Here is a 16,765-nt window from a genome sequence, read left to right on the forward strand (position 1 = left end):
AACCAGCTACTTATCTCTATTACCAAACATTGTTTTATTCTACAATTATTACAAATTAAGAAATGAAATCTTTTTTATTCAATACAATTAAGAAATGTGTTAGAAACTAGAAGCCTTATCTGTTTTGTTCATTCTTCATGGCTACTCAGCACAGTACATGCAAAGCTTCATTGATACTAGCTAAGGAGTAGAGAAGGGAGTTTCTCAGGTTCATCAATTTATTTGATAAATGAAAAATCTGAGATATCAACATTAAAATTTAAATTTAAAAATTAAAATAAAAACATTAAAATGAAAAAATTATATATACAATATACATGTGTGTATATGTATGTATGTATGTATAACACACTCTAATCTTTCTACTTGTTCAATTATTTTTCAATCATGTCTGACTCTTCATGACCCCTTTTGGGGTTTTCTTGGCAAAGACACTGCAGTAGTTTACCATTTCCTCCTCCAGCTCATTTTACAGATAAGGACACTAAGGCAAAGCAGGTTAAGTGACTTGCTTAGGGTCACACAGCTAACTTTTATTTTAAATTAATTTTTTTTAATCAATAAAAAAACTAGTTTATAGAAACCGGAATTATGGTGATAATTTAGATTTCAAAACCCCAATAAAAATTTATTGGTATTCCCCCTAATTTAAAATCTGGAGATTATGAAGGAGCTAAAATGAAGTCTTTCATTATCAATGAAGAAATGGTTGGGAAATAATTTAATGATACCAATAAGATTTACTGTGATGTTTAAAAGCTATTTAGGTGAATTAATTGTTTTAAGCACCTTCTGACACTTAGAAGTATCAATTTAAATACAAATAATTGAATATATTAATCACAAATCATTCTTAACTAATTAGTTGTCAAGTCATAGGATTACAGGATATAGCTTTAAAGTGTGAAGGTTCCTCTTAGATCATTTGGTCCAACTCTAACATTTTACAAATAAGGAAACTGAGGCCATAAAACTCAACTGGTGAGTGTGACCTTGGAAAAATTACAGGTTTTTTCCCCCTCACATTCCTACCACCTTCTACTAAAGGAGGCAGTACAAAATAATTAACAGAATTTTAAAAGGTAGGTTTGAGTTCAAATTCCTCTTCAGATACTGTACTTGTGACTCTGAGCAAGTCACATAACCTCTCTTGGATTCAGTTTCCTCATCTGTAAAATAGGAATAATAAAAACATTGCTGCCCTAGGATTATTATGATAATCAAATATGATAATATATGTGAAGTGTTTTTTAAATCCTAAAAAATTTTATAAATGTCAGTTGTTATCTTCTGATGTTTAAGAAAACCTAGATTTTGCTGGGGGGGAGGGCAGGGGGGAGGTTCCACTTCCCCTGGCATTCTTTCCAAAGCTAGCAACTCCTTCTTATACACTCCTAATACACAGAGTCAAGAGAAAGAGTTTGCATATTATTTGCTTCCAATACCATCATCTTTAGCTGCTATCACATACTAACCACTTTTTCTTCTATAAAGTTCATTCCATGTTATATAGAACTTTACTGTTGAAATCTATGATTTCTATGTCTCTTTCATTTCTAATGGCTTACAATCATCTTCTTCACCCCAATCACTACTTCTTTCAAACAATTTGGCCATCCAGTTTCTAGACCTCTTTCCAGCTAACCTCAAACTTGCAAAATTTTGTCCATGTTTTTCTAAAATCAAGGAGCTCATCATTTTTTATAGTCCAACGGTATTCTGTCATGATCACATAGTATAACTTGTTTAGCCATTCCCCAATTGAGATGGAAAAGATAAAAAAAAAAGAAATTTACACAATATTTATATTTAAAAGGAAAAGCAAATTGCACATAATAAATTTACAGTTTTATGTGTAATTTCTTTTTAATTATTCTATGTTATAGAAATGCTCATTTTTTTCACAAATTAAAAATTACATTAAGCTTTTTTTAAAAACATGTACAGAATAGTCTAGACATATCACTATTACCCTCCAAATGAATTTGTTCAAGGTACAAGAATTCCTAGTCACAGCTCTTACTCCCCATATTTTCAAATTAGTAAGGCTTAATTGATTTTCCTTCTTGAATAAAACCAAAAAATCCAAATCTGTACACATGTCATAGTTTTGTATAAAATGCTTTTTAAAGCCTTTTAAATAATTCAAAAGGAAAGAAAGCTGATATGTGACCTATCTCTACTAGAAGTTTCATAAAGTCAAGTCTAAATGCATTGTTATATGCCTTACCGTAACACCAAACATTAGGAATTATGAATTTTTGAATTTATGAATCTCAAAATCAACTCTATTCTAAGAAACATTTCATAACATTTCTAAGAAATATTTAAAATGTTTAAGATTATCTTAAGCTCTAACATATACACATATATTATAGATGTATTATAACTATGTAATTCAACAACTATTCCTATTTTGTAGGATTTTAAATTCAAATCTAATTTCAACCAAGCACTGTGTATAGCAGTTGGTAATTCATTTCAGTGATAAAGAGTTGAATGTGATAATAATCTACTTAAAATGATATGATTGAGAACTGTATTTTAATTTTTACAAAATTACAAGAATTTGTTACAAAGGAAGGAAGGAAAGAAGGAAGGAAGGGAGAAAGGGAGGAAGGGAAGGAAAGAAGGGAGGGAAGAAGAGAGAAAAAGAGAGGGAGGGAAGGAGAAGAGAGGAGGAGGAGGGAGGAAGCAAATGTTGAGTTTAATCTTAAAAGAAATATTAGACATGGATTGATAGAGAAGAGGTAGAAATAGTTCATACCATGACAAGTAAGGGAAAATTACCTACATGGCTTTTAAAAGCATTTGATGAGGGAAACACAGAAAAAAGTAATTGAAAAAAAGTAAGACTTGAAGGAGGATTAGATATTCCAGACCTCAAACTATATTACAAAATATTTTTGTTATATAACAAATTTAACCAATTTAGTATTGGTTTAAAAAAAATTAAAAAGTAGATAAAAGGAAGTTGGCAAGGATAAAAAGCAATACAGTAGGCTCTCCTCCACAAACTCGTCCAAATAGATCTAGAAAATGCACCAGACTGAAACCTTTTAGGGAAATCCAGAAAAGATCACTGTGGTGAATCATTTGTCCAGTCCTGCTTGGCATAGCAAGACAGACGGGTCTGTGGATACCGGGGCCAGAATAAGTGCACAAAGTAAGCAGAACACTATAACAACTAGTATGTATCAGAAGTATCTATCAGGTCAATGTGGAGATCCCAAGCACAGGAGAAGGTACTATGAGAACCATTCCAGGGTACTGCTACAGGGTCAGATATGATCAGAATGCTTTGATTTCCTCTATCTTGTGCTAGGTCTATGGATATGGTGCACTGCAGATAAAATGAGACCTTTTCAGAGTCTTGATTAGTTTTGGTCAGCTATTTTTTTTCTCATTTTTATAATTTTGTTAAAAGGGAGCCTCCAGGAGAGGAAAGGAATATATTAGGAAATATAAATAATGCAAAAATCAAAAGATATCAATGAAAAAACATATCTTAATAGAAGTGAAATAAAACTAAAAAGATACAAATTTTTTAAAAATTACTTATCTGATACCTCTACTAAATCTAGACTAAATCTACAGTCACTGCAGCAGAGTTCCTCAGTTTCAGATTCAGCTCAAACAAGAAATTGAAAGCCTGTGTCTTTTGTAACAAAAAGCTAGAGTTCATAATGGTCTTCAGGCTACCATTTGCCCTGAAGCTGTACCCTCCTATGTGTGCGATCCCCCACTATTAGACTATTTCACTTTAACATCTATAACCTCAGTGTTTGGCATAGTGCTTGGCACATAACAGAACTCAATAAATGTTCTCTTTTTCATTCATTCATGACAATTAAAAGGTTAATAAATTTATCAACACTCAATAAGTATCTGAAATTATGCAAAGATACATACATATCAAGGAAACAAAATTTTCCTATATAAATATAATTTATAATATATCCAAATAAAATATAATGAAAATTTTCAAATATGAAAAAAAAACAATTTCTACAGGTAAAGAACAAAAGATGGTTAGGTTTATCAAAATAGGGCATTTCTGATATGAGAATTGCCTTTCCCAACACAGATTACAACCTACTATGACTCAGTAGATCATAGATCCATAGATTTATAGCTGAAAGGAACTATTGAGACCATCTATTCACTATCTTTGCCAGGAAAAACAAAGACTTGAACACATCTGAAAGACTAACAACAACAAAAGGTTCAGCTTCAAGTTCATGTTCCCTTTTCTTGAAATAAAAAAGCTTTTTGTAGCTATTAAACTAACTAGTTTCATCAACCTACAAAATAATAGTGGGTCAAAAGATGAAGTTTTATGACTTAAAGTTAGTGTTATTTGATTACATGTACTCCTAATTATAATTAGCCTCAAGTCCACTGAACATTTAAAATCTGGAATGAAAATATCAAAGCTCCTTAAAATGTATTTACATGGCATGCAGCCTACTCAACATTGAGGAAATAAACATAAATTAAAATCTCAAACTCAATGCTAAAATATAACAAACTTTATTTGAGAGTTTCATTCCTTATCTTATTCAAGTGGCAGGTAGGACGGACTCCTGTATAAGGAGTATATTTCAATTCATTCATTAAAGTAGAACACTTGTTTAGTCAAGCAAAACTGCATTTTATGGTCTGTGTAGTCACCTAATGGTCAGTTTCAGTAACTGCAGTAAACAGTGCTGTCAGAAATACATAAAATCCCAGGAGACAAGCTCCAGAGGTGGCTCTCTTCCTTGATTTGGCCTAAATAGGTACTTTCCTTCTGTGTAAGTATTGAATTTCACCTGGGTCTCTACAGAACACTTTCTTTTGTTGCTGAATACAACACAACTTGAGAAATCTTAAACAAGAAAATTGGTTTTAGATGGTGTACCAGAGTCTTCCATACTCTGGCTGTTTTTCATACAGTGGGTGTTTTCATCAGTAATTACAGTCTTGTGAAGTAGGTTTACATTAGAGCTGGCATGGCTCCATATGTGCTGAGAAACATGTTCAATTAGGGTGCTGCTATATACATAAAGAATTGCTATTTGGTACCATTATCTATAGGAGTTTGGCAAATGATTTTCATGCTGTCTACACTATCAGGATTATTTCCTCACTTCTTGATTCCGTGCTTCTGATCTTGGTTGGAATGTGGTTAGTAAAAGGTTTTTTCCAACCTGATTGTGGTTTTGTTTGGGGTTTTTTCCTTTCAGATAGCTCCAATGCTACCACAAATAACTTCCTTGGGGAAGGAAGTTTCCATATTTTAAACTTTAAAAGTTCCATTTATTTTTCATAAAGTCAATTACTTCTTTTGCTAAAAGGGGGAAAAATTGCTTTATGGCTTTAAATCTAGACTTAATTACCCATCTTTCAAACAAATATGTTCAGCTTAGACACTCCACCATGGAAAAATTCCCGACTTTCGTTAAAAAGAGTCTTAGTAAATAAGTATGACTTGAAAGGCAAAATAGGAGAAAACATCCTACCCCTTTGCACAGTTTGCAAAGTGTACATATTTACATCTTTCTATGTTTTGATCAGTTATGCTAACTTTGTTTTTCTTCATCTTTAAAATAATTATTATTTTATAGGATGGCCCTGAAAGGGGGTGAGATGCTTGGAGAAAACTATGATGATGTAAAAATAATTAATAAATACTACTAAGAAAGATGCTTCTTAGATTTTATGTTTATTTTATATTCAGTATGTTTGGAGATATGTAAATGATTTTGTTAAGATTCTTCCTAGGATGACTAAATTAATGTGATGCTTGCTGGCTATGTGACTATGAGCAAGTTATTTATCCTTTCAGTGGTCTAAGTAGCTTCAGGAAATATAAGTGGCAAAGAAGGTGCTACCTGAAATGGTAGGCTTTCCTCAAACTCCAAATCACCTCTACTAATAAAATCATAGATCTAGACCCCTAGTCCTAGCCTTACCTACATCTAAAATTGACTGAATGTAGTTCTTGTCCATAAAGTTTATAGATAGTCTGTGAAGAAATACCAAATTAAACATTTTTTACAGATATAAACATATTACTAATGTTCTTATTCTTAGAAGTATAACTTGTTACAGAAAAATAATTAAATCTACCTGCATTAAGAATCAGTCTTAAAATACAATTAAAATGTGATCCAATTCAATTCAACAAGCATGCATTAAAATGTCTCCTATGTTGCATACAACATAAGACACTATGGACATTTCTCAAAAAGCTTACATTCAACTGAATGGAAATAACATGTACACAGAGAAGTAATTATAAAGTAAAGATAAAGTATTTTCAAAAAAGATAGAATAGCACTAAACAACTAGGGAACAGGAAAGACCTCCGGAGTAGCATGTGGGTTAAAATTTGAATGGAGCTAGGGATTCCAAATAGTGGAGGTTAAGACATTTTCTGCATGAAGAGCAAATTTCTCTCAAGAGGTAGGCAATATTAGGTCAATACCTTAAGTGGAAGGGGAGAGCATAACAACCCCTAGCTACCATAACCACTATTTTAGGGTCAAATTATTAAGCCACTCAACAATATAATTTTGTTCTTTTTCCCTTTGACTGTGAAACTATTCAGACTGATGCTGAAAAGCTGTTGCCTATGATCCCATGGTCTTGCCTGAACATAAATTCTCAAGGCCAAATGAAATCTTATGCTTTTAATCAGACAGCATTTCCCGATTACCAGCTCTCCATTCCCCTCTTCCCACACCCCTGTCCTTCCATTCCCAACACAGACAATAAAATTGTGTATTTGGCAAAGGTTTCAGGTTACTTTCATTGCTTCTGTTCCCAAGAAAGTTAAAATGAGAATTTCATATGATTTTTAAAAGTCAAAAGGACAGTTTAGTATTTCCTTACCTTGTAAGATGGCAAGAAGCACAAAATTCCTTGGCCCACTGTTTGGCACACAGACAAAAGAAGTGCTCCAACTTCATCTTGGAATGCAAAGGTCTCTGTGTGCTGGAAGGTGGCACAGAGATTCCGCCCTTTGGGACCTGACCCAATAGTGCCAACCCAAACCTATTATGTGAAAAATTTAGCATTAGAAGTATGCTTAAGCCAGGCAGAAAAATAAGCATTTTTAAAATGTTTTAGTTTATTTTTGATTTATAGAATAAAACAAGCATTTCTGTAATATAGTATGATAAAAATGATTGCACATAAAACTGCAAACCAAACATGGTACCCATGTGCACATACATACTACATAGACATCTATGTAAAAGAATTTATCAAGATACCCTAAGGAATTATTAAGACACCTAAAGGAAATCAAGCAGTACCTAAGAAATTTACTTAAAAGCTGCTGACTTTATTATCTTTATACTGGATTTGAATTGGATTGAGTTTATAGAAGTTTGTTGCGTCTGTGTAGCTTTAGGAAATGTTTATAATCTTAAATGTTAGCTCCCTGAGTATAGAAGCTATCTAACTTCTTATTTACTGCCTAAGACTTTGCAATATCTCATATACAGTAGATGTTCCAATAAATAACAATGAATGAATCATAGAATCACAAAATTCAGAACTGGAAGAGCCTCCTGAGATGAGCCAACTCAAAGATTCTTAATCTTGTGACCCATGCATTGCAACATAATGGGTTTCCTTTGTTAATCCTATACATGTTATTTTATTCTATAAAGGGGTCTATAAACTCCACCAGACTGCTAAAGAGATCAAGGACTCATTAAAGGTTAAGAATTAGGACAGGTAGATAGCACAGTGGATAGAACACCAACTCTGGAGTCAGAAGGACCCGAGTTCAATTCCAGCCTCATATACTTAATACTTCCTATCTGTGTGATTCTAGGCAAGTGACTTGACCCCAAATGCCTCAAGGAAAAAAAAAAAAGATTAAGAATCTCTGACCCAGTCCAATCCAGACCCCAAAAGGAATTTCCACTATAACACATCCAGTGAAAAGTTGTTCATTCTATCTACCTGGCAATGGAAGAATGAGATGAAACCAGATTATTGGTAAGTATGATTTGCTACAACTAATCCACATGAATCCAAATTACTTCCACTTCCCTCACACTAGAAAAATCTGTGCTGACCAGTGATGGGGATTTAGTACCACTACACATTTTAAGTCCTTTCCAAGTCAACTGTGGTCACATATACCTACTGGCCTTAGCATGCTGAGACAGAAAGAAGGGATGCCATTGAGAGCTATGGAGAAGAAACAAGATAAATTTTCTAATTTATTGAAAATCCTAATGGTTAAAAAATATTTTGCAAGTCTTTTCAAATACACTCAGCTCATTCTAATAACCACTATAAGATTTTGTTCTTACCACCTTTCAGAACATTCTTGTATATATAGTTCTACATAAGAGTAACTATTTCTAGCATTCAGTATTTCTGTTTATATATACACGAGGATCCATACTTTATAAATACCCATGGATGTAATACCCTAGCCACATTATCTTCTTGCTTCACATCAGGCATGAGGAAGAGGAAAAGACTAAGGCAGTGCGCGGCTATGGGGGTGGGAACAGGAGTGTGATGCAAGACATGTCTCCTTGGATGAGGGAACATGTTCCCAGAGTTGTCAAATTTCCTTCTCCCTAGGGGCTGGACAGCTACTAGCCAATTAGAGGGCATGGCTGCCTCAATGAAGGAATTTCCTTCAAAGGCCAAGTTCCAATCATAGAGCAGAACATTTATGGATATGAACATTCATATAAAAAATAATACCTGAAAGAATGATGCTTTTGTAGAAAAAAATTGAAAAAGAACTCTTAGTATGAGAAAGCGTACCTATGTTAAATTCTTATTCCAAGGCAAATAGAAATTGTTAGATATATATATATACATATATATATATATCTTTAATTCTAGTCTATTGCTATATTATACAAAGAAATAAAACAGAGAATTTTTAGATCATACAAAGTTTATAGAGCTTTATGGTTTTGTCTCAGAGGACAGAATTTATCACTTTTTGTTGTCTCTAAGAGATAAAAAGTATTCTTTTTTTAACAGTATTTTATTTTTACACAATTATGTCAAGATAATTTTAGTCATTCCTTTTTATAAGATTTTGAATTCCAGATTTTACTCTCTTCTTCCTCTCCCCTTTTCCTTAAAGGATAGGCAATTTTATATAGGTTACATATGCGCGATTATGTAAAAAGTATTTTCATCTTAGATAAAATGTTATGAAAGGTCAAAAGGGAAAAAAAATAAAAGAAAAAAGAAAAGAGTAGGCTGTGATCTACATTCAGAATCCATCAGTTCTTTCTCTGGATGTGAATAATTAGCATTCTTTTTATTCTTAAATTAGAGTGTAAAATTTCTTCTCATATAACTTTAATTGACACCTAAATCAGTTAACCAGGAATTCAATTTATAATAAAAGTCTTAGAAACTTCATAAACAGAAAAAAGAAAACACTGACCTGTGAGTTCTGAATGACATGATTAGCCTCTAATTGGATAGCAAATGTCACACCAAGTTCAGATGAAAAAGATTTCATTGGTGACAGAGTACCAGATGTCAGAACAATTGTCCTTATATTACATGTAATATCAGAAAAGGCCTATAAAGGAAGGGAAATATTAGTTATATGAAATTGTGATCAAATGGATCAAATATTATCATCTAATTCTTTGAGCAATTATACTAATTATAATAAGCTTACCACAGCTGGATTCAAGCACCAAAAATTTAGCACACTGACTGCCATTTTTTGCCTAGAACGTTTCTTATTTTTAGATAAAACAAAGAAACCATTTTTATCCGGAATATCATTCTGGCTTGTCCAAGAGTAAGTTTGCTGTATAGCAACTTTGTAATCATCTGCAAACCTAAATAAAAAGCAACCAATAATCAAACTGTTTGTTTTTTAAAAACTTGCAATATTTATCAGCAATATCTGAACAGATTATAACAACCAATTACATTTAAAGTTAGTTATGTCACTTTCATATGAGGGTTTAAATTTTGCAAAATATTTTCTCACAACAGCCCTGTACATTAGATATTATAAATATTATTATTCCAATTTTACAGAAGAGAAAACTAAAAGAGGTTAAATGATTTTCCATGATCACAAAGATAATAGGGATGAAAATGACTAAATCTACTCAATTCAAATAAAGTGTTTTTTCTACCATTCTATACTCTCATTCAAAAATCTCAGCTTCATAATTTTCCCCACTACCAACAAGAGAGAATATAAAATTTTAGCAGATAAGTTACAATCTCACAGATTTTTAGAATTAGAGTAAGTCTCAGAAATTAATCAAAGGATTCTTATCCTAGGTCCCAAAGACCGCCAACTAGATCTATGAATAAATTTCAGGGAGTTCATGAACTTGGAAGAGACATAAAACACAGCATTATTTTCATTAACCACTATCTAAAATCTAGCATCATTTTTGCTGTTTAAAAATATTATTCTAGAAGGGGTCCATAGATTCATCAAACTGTCAAAAAGAGAGTTCCAAGAAAAAAAGATGAAAAAAAAGATGTATAGAATAATTTTACATATAGCTCTCTATTTGTCTAATGATAGCCATTTCTAGAGTAAAGGAGGAAAGAAAAAGAAACTTACATAATTTTGTTGTAAATTTGAAAGAAACAGCAAGTTGTACAAAGGAGATCGTTTCATGTAATCATCTTTTTATTGTTTTTTTTTAATTAATGGAAATGCTTGCTTTATTTCATAAATTAAAAATAATTTTAAAAAAAATCTTGAATTTCATAAGCACCAAAAAAAGAGAAACATTTCTATAAACAAAACACAATAGAAGAGTAAATCTGTGAAACCATGCATGCTAATTTTTTTTAAAGTATAAAACAATGGCTAATTTTTATATAATATTTTAAGGTTTAAAAAACCCTTATATTATTTCGGAAACTCACAACATCCCTCTGTATAAGTGCTATTATTACCACTTTTACATATGTCAAAACTGAGATTGAGAGAGGTTAAGTGATTTGCCTGAGGTGACACAGCTAATATCTGAGGCAAGACTTTAATTCAGTTTTTCTTGGCTTCAAATCCATCAATGGTCTGGAGTTACAATTGGCCATTGCATTGATCAGAGTTTGTAAATGTTTCAGAGTAATTTTTATTTACAATACTGCTGTTACTGTATAAATTGTTCTCTAGATTCGACTCACTTCATTCTTGTATCAGCTCAAAAAGTTTTCCCAGGTTTGTCCAAAATTGTCTCTCATCATTTCGCAAGGCACAATAATACTCTGGTATTCTGAATAGGAGCATCTCAAGCCAGGGTGAACTCTGGCAACTAGAGATTAGAGGTTACATTCCAGCTATATTCAGAACAGAAGCTAGGAAAAGAGCTAATCTTCCTATATGACTTATAAAGGTGGACAAGGCCAAGTGGTATACTGCTCAGTGCAGCAGGAGCCATACCAGAAGACAGAGGCAACTCAGTTCCTGGAGGCCAGTGTGGAGGACTATGACAAAGGCTGAGACCAGTGGAGCATACCACTGGGGCCTGTCAGAAACACAGCAGGGAACAAAACCAACTCTCAAAAGGGGATCATTTAAGGAGAAAGAAAACTGCCGCTGGCTGAGGCAAAATCCTGCAATGGACCACAGGAGACTGAAATAAAAGCCAGGGATTGAGGCAAAATTTGGGGCCTAGAATCAGTCACACCATCCAGGCCAGCCTGCATGGGCACAGGATCAAAGACAACCCAAAGTAACCAAGAGTATCAGAGGAGAATAGCCTAAGCACAAAATCCTAGTGTAAGAACTAAAGATGAAAATGTGAGTAAAGAGGGGGGAAAACCCTTAACAACAAAAAATGTGGGTTATTTGAAGCAGAAATCTAAACTTCAAGAGAACTAATCATTTAATCCTAGAGAACTGGTGGATAAAACAACAAAATCATAGAAACAATCAATTGTTTAATTAAAGAAAATGAAATAATTTGACATCAAAACTTTTGGGATGAAGCCAATGTAATCCTTTGGAAGAAAACATATCTCTAAACACTTTCATCAACAAGAGAAAGAAAAATAATTCAATAAATTGAGCGTGTAACTTTAATTTATAAAAGCAACAAATCAATCTGATTAAAAAAAATGAAAAAATAAATTGCCAATATCAAAAATGAAAAGGGACTTTAGTTGACTACTTGATTAAGGCTTTTCATTTTCTTTTCCAAGTTAATTCTCTTCATTATGATCCTCCCCCTTGCCCCAGAGCTCTAATCTCACTCACTATTTCATTTTTTATATCTTCTTTCATTTCTTCCACTATTAGTCTGTCTAGCCACAAAATATTTAAATATTTTTCTCTGAGGTTTTACTAATAGGTTTTGTGGAGTTGCTCTCTTCTTCTAGGTTTATTTCTTGAGTGTCTCAACTCTGAGCAAGTCATAATTTTGTCTAGTGGTTTTTTTTTTTTTTCTGTTTACTCACATTATCAGCCATCACATTGGCTAAGATCACAAAAAAGGAAAATGACAATTGTTGGAATGGCTATAAATGGATAGGTACACTATTGTATTGTTATGGTATTATGATGTGGTCTGACTATTCTGGACAGCAATTTGAAACTAAATTTAGCAATTTGGTAACAAAATATTACTAAACTCTGCATATACTTTGATCAAATAATAAACATCTCTAGGTTTATAAGACAAAGATATCAGAGAAAGAAGGAATGATTTCCACTTGTACCAAAATATTTCTATTAGAACTTTTTGTTGTAGCAAAAAACTAGAAATAAAGTGAGTATTCATCAAATGGGGAAGGGTTGAACAAATTATGGCCCCAAAATATAATGGAATATTATTTAATTATAAGAAATTATAAAAAATAAGAGACCAATTCAGTGTTCTATGAACTGACAGAGTGAAGTGGCCAGAACTAAGAGAATAATTTATATAATGACTATATTACTGAGATAGTAAACAACCATGAAACTTTTAAGAACTCTGATCAATGCAATGACAGGTCACAAGTCAAAAAGTCATGAAGGTAAAATATTTTGACAGAAGTGATAGACTGAAAGTACAGAATAAGACATTAATTTTCAGACATTGAGGTCATAGAAATTGCTTCAACTTTGCTACTGGTACCTCCCTGGTCTTCTCAGTAGCTTCTGGCCTGTACTGTTCTGGTTGGTTTTCTAGAGGTCTTTGGGCCAGCCTTCATTTCAGCTGAGTAATCACCATGAGAATAGCCAAGGATAAAGTCCAAATGCTTTTTTGTCTCCTTCATAGTCTGTCTCCTTACCTGGGGCCCAGGCTAGCTTTCTGGAGGCCTTTCAGACGGACCTTGGTCTCAGTGGAGAATAAAGGAGGACAGGCTAGCCACCAAGGTGGTGGGAGATGCTGTGAATGTCTCTCTTCCAGTTCTTGTAGGCGCTTATATATTCTAATTATATCATTGTAGGTTTCAGTCTTGTATAATAGATGTCAATCTTGTAGAACTACATCAAGTACTTTAATCAATATGCTAAACTAGATAACCATTGTCTTATCAATTTCACCAAGTTCATCTTGTTGTAAGAATCCTTGTTTTAAGTACATTTCTCCAGAGTTCTGGCCCGTTACACTGGCCCTTTGATTGGAAGGCTAGAGTGCAGAGGAAAAATAAATTCCTAGTTTTCCTTTACATAGGGTTCAACCTTCCAGATATGTTTTTGTCAACAGTTCCTCTGCTTGATTTTCACTGTCCCTCTGTACTAGCTACTCTCTGTCATAATCCCTTCCCCCTTTCAATTAGGCAACCCAAAAGAGAGCCAGACCTAGAATCAAGAAGTCCTGAGTTCAAATGTATCCTCAGACACATACTAGCTATGTGATCATGAGCATGTCATTTAACTTCTGTCTGCCTCAGTTTCCCCATGTATAAAATGATAATAATAGCACTTACCTCCCAGGATTATTGTGTTAATCAAATAAGATAATATTTGTAAACTACTTGGCATATAGGGAATGCCTAGTAAATGTGAGCTATTATTATTAATGCTCTTCTTGTCTTCTGTAAAATTGTAAGCTCCTTGAGAACATAGACTTTCTTTTTCTTATTTGTATTCCCAGCACTTAGGACAGTGTCTGCCACATAATGGGTATTTAATCAATGAGTACTATATCAGATACAGAAAATGTGGCTTTGTTTTCATGGTTACACTTATATGTTACAGGATAGAGCAGCATTTTGGTGTTTTTTGATGAATGACAGCTTGAGAGGCTGTGATATTTATATTTTAAAAAGGAAAAAAAGAATTTAAGTCAATGAAGTATTTTAGAAATACAAAGAAGAAAGCAGAAGGATAATCAGGAGCAACAACAAACAGGACAATATTGTATCTACTGTGATTAAAATAAAATATGTACAAATTCAGTTTCATAGGGATTCCTCCTTTTCTATTCTTCATCAAGTAAATGTTCATATTTGTTGATGTTTATTAAGTTTATGATAATGAAAAAAATAATATTTTAAAAGCATTTATGAAAAAGTACATTTTAAAAAATAAAAGCATTTATAAAACATACCCAAAGTTCACAGAATCTTATTCAATAAAAATGTTTATAAGGAGAAAAACAGAAATGATCTCCACTAACCTGCTATTCTGCCTAAAAAGATAGTCCAGTACCATAAAAAGTCCTTTGAGCATAATCTGAGTCGAAGGACTAACAATAGGTATTTCTTTGACTTGCTCTTTACCATTAAGTGACGTGACTTTTTCTTCTTTTTGAAGCACAGCAGTAAAATGACCCTATAACAGATAAATAGAACATAAACAATCTTTCAGAAAAAAAAGAGTTCAATATCAATCTTATTTCATATGGTCACATACAATCTAGATAAATATTACAAAATGTTTACTGAATTTTTGGACTAAATGCCAACAATGGCACCATAGTCTGACTACATATGATGAGCCAAATTCTCCCAAGGATCAGTTACTTCCTAAGAGTAAGTTAGGCCATTAGAGGCTCATTAATTCTTCAGATTGTCATGACCAGCTGAAGTCCCAAAGTAAAACACTAACTAGATATGTACTAAATGATTCTCTTGAATCACTGAAGGGGTTAAAGTACCTCAGCAACTTCCAGAGAACACTTAGGCACTAAGAAGATTTTGATTCATGGAAGGGTGATGAATATAAGTAAAGTATTATATTTATTCAGAGAATATATTGCCCAACTAACCCACTACATCATAATAACATGAACCTTGTATTCACAAAATGAATTTCACTAAATGTCATAAGACATCCCACCTGTAATACTGAAAAGGTAGCAGCAGTTATGCCCATTTTGTAGAAGTGAGAAATCATTTCATTTCCACTCCACACTTTATAGGATGATTCATAATCTCTTTCTTCAAGATGTTCAGCATTTTCCTGTAACCAACTAGAATAAGTAAAAAATTAAAATAAAATAAACAATAACTCTAATAGGCAGTATCATTCTTTCTGCATATTACTTTAGCAAAAAGCTATGGAGAAAATAGGTTTTTACCATATCACACAAAATTCTATGCTTCTACTGAGTGATGGCTTAATCAGAAATCACAAAACTTTGAAGAAAGTATGCTTTTGGCCACTAGTTCAATTGCTTTGCTACACACAGGAAAATAAACACATAAACCAGTGTCATGATTTTATTTTTAGAAAAATACAATACATGTGATTCTACTTGTTTTTGAACTACTCATACAAAACTGATACCATACTACAATGTTTTTTCTATTCGAGAGAGATATTCACACAGATGGCAATGTTTCTTTTTTAATTTATTGGTGTGGGCACAGACAGGTCAAGCAGATGAATTATCTGCTACTGTTTCCAGCAAATAATAAATCAGTAAACACTTATTAAACACCTACTATGTATTAGGCAAAGTTCTAAACACTGGTGATAGATACCCTATCAGATTGGCTAAGATGACAGGAAAAGTAAGGATAAATATTGGAGGGGATGTAAGAATATCAGGATACTAATGCATTATTGGTAGAGTTATGGAATGATCCAACCATTCTAGAAAATAATTTGGAACTATAGTTACTATCTTGGGGAAAGGGGAGTCAAGGAAGGAAGAAAAAAAAATTTTTAACAAGTTAAAAATAAACACTAATGATAAAAAAGAGGAAAAAGTCAGTCCCTGCCTTTAAAAAGACTACAATGATAGGAAAAACAAGATGCAAACAAAAATATAGAACAAACTGTATGCAGAATAAATATGAAATCATTAACTGTTGGGGAAGAGGAGAAAACACTAAAATTAAGAAGGGACTTCCTGTAGAAACTACTGAGACCTAAAAAGAAATCACAGAGGTCAATAGTTGAAGCAAAGGAAGGTAAGCATTCCAGATATGGGGTATAGCCAGAGAGAGGATCTGAGAGATAAGAGTGTCTTTTTCATGGAATGGTCAAGAAGACAGTGACACTGGACTGAAAAGCACATTTTGGGGAATAAGGTGTAAGACGACTGGAAAAGTAGAAAAGGGCTAGAATATAAAAGTCTTTGAATGTCAGGCAGAACATTTTGTATTTGATCCTGGAGGCAACAGAAAGCCACTGCAGTTTATTAAATAAGGGAGTGATATGGTCAGATTTGTACTTTAGAAAAATCACTTTAGTGGCCGAGTAGAAAATGGGTTGGAGTTGGGAGAGCCTCAAAGCAAGCCAACCCACCAAACAAACTACTGCAATAACCCTGGTGTGAAGTGATGAGAGCCTATGAGGCCCTCATGATTCATAATCTCTTTCTTCAAGATGTTCAGCATTTCCCTGTAACCA

General features: G+C 33.0%; 1 protein-coding gene across 1 annotated transcript in view; it reads right to left on the reverse strand.

The window, feature by feature from the left end:
- The window catches only part of BRIP1 (BRCA1 interacting helicase 1), a 218,165-nt gene that overhangs the window by 120,865 nt on the left and 80,535 nt on the right, over nucleotides 1-16,765 (reverse strand). The window contains exons 10-14 of the mRNA XM_051994115.1: nucleotides 15,245-15,377; nucleotides 14,583-14,737; nucleotides 9,671-9,836; nucleotides 9,428-9,568; nucleotides 6,880-7,041 (exon numbers count right to left, since the gene is read on the reverse strand). Of these exons, the coding sequence (XP_051850075.1) occupies nucleotides 6,880-7,041; nucleotides 9,428-9,568; nucleotides 9,671-9,836; nucleotides 14,583-14,737; nucleotides 15,245-15,377 (757 nt within the window). The remainder of the gene's footprint in view (nucleotides 1-6,879; nucleotides 7,042-9,427; nucleotides 9,569-9,670; nucleotides 9,837-14,582; nucleotides 14,738-15,244; nucleotides 15,378-16,765) is intronic.

Source organism: Antechinus flavipes, chromosome 4, assembly GCF_016432865.1.
Source record: "Antechinus flavipes isolate AdamAnt ecotype Samford, QLD, Australia chromosome 4, AdamAnt_v2, whole genome shotgun sequence".
Taxonomy (NCBI): domain Eukaryota; kingdom Metazoa; phylum Chordata; class Mammalia; order Dasyuromorphia; family Dasyuridae; genus Antechinus; species Antechinus flavipes.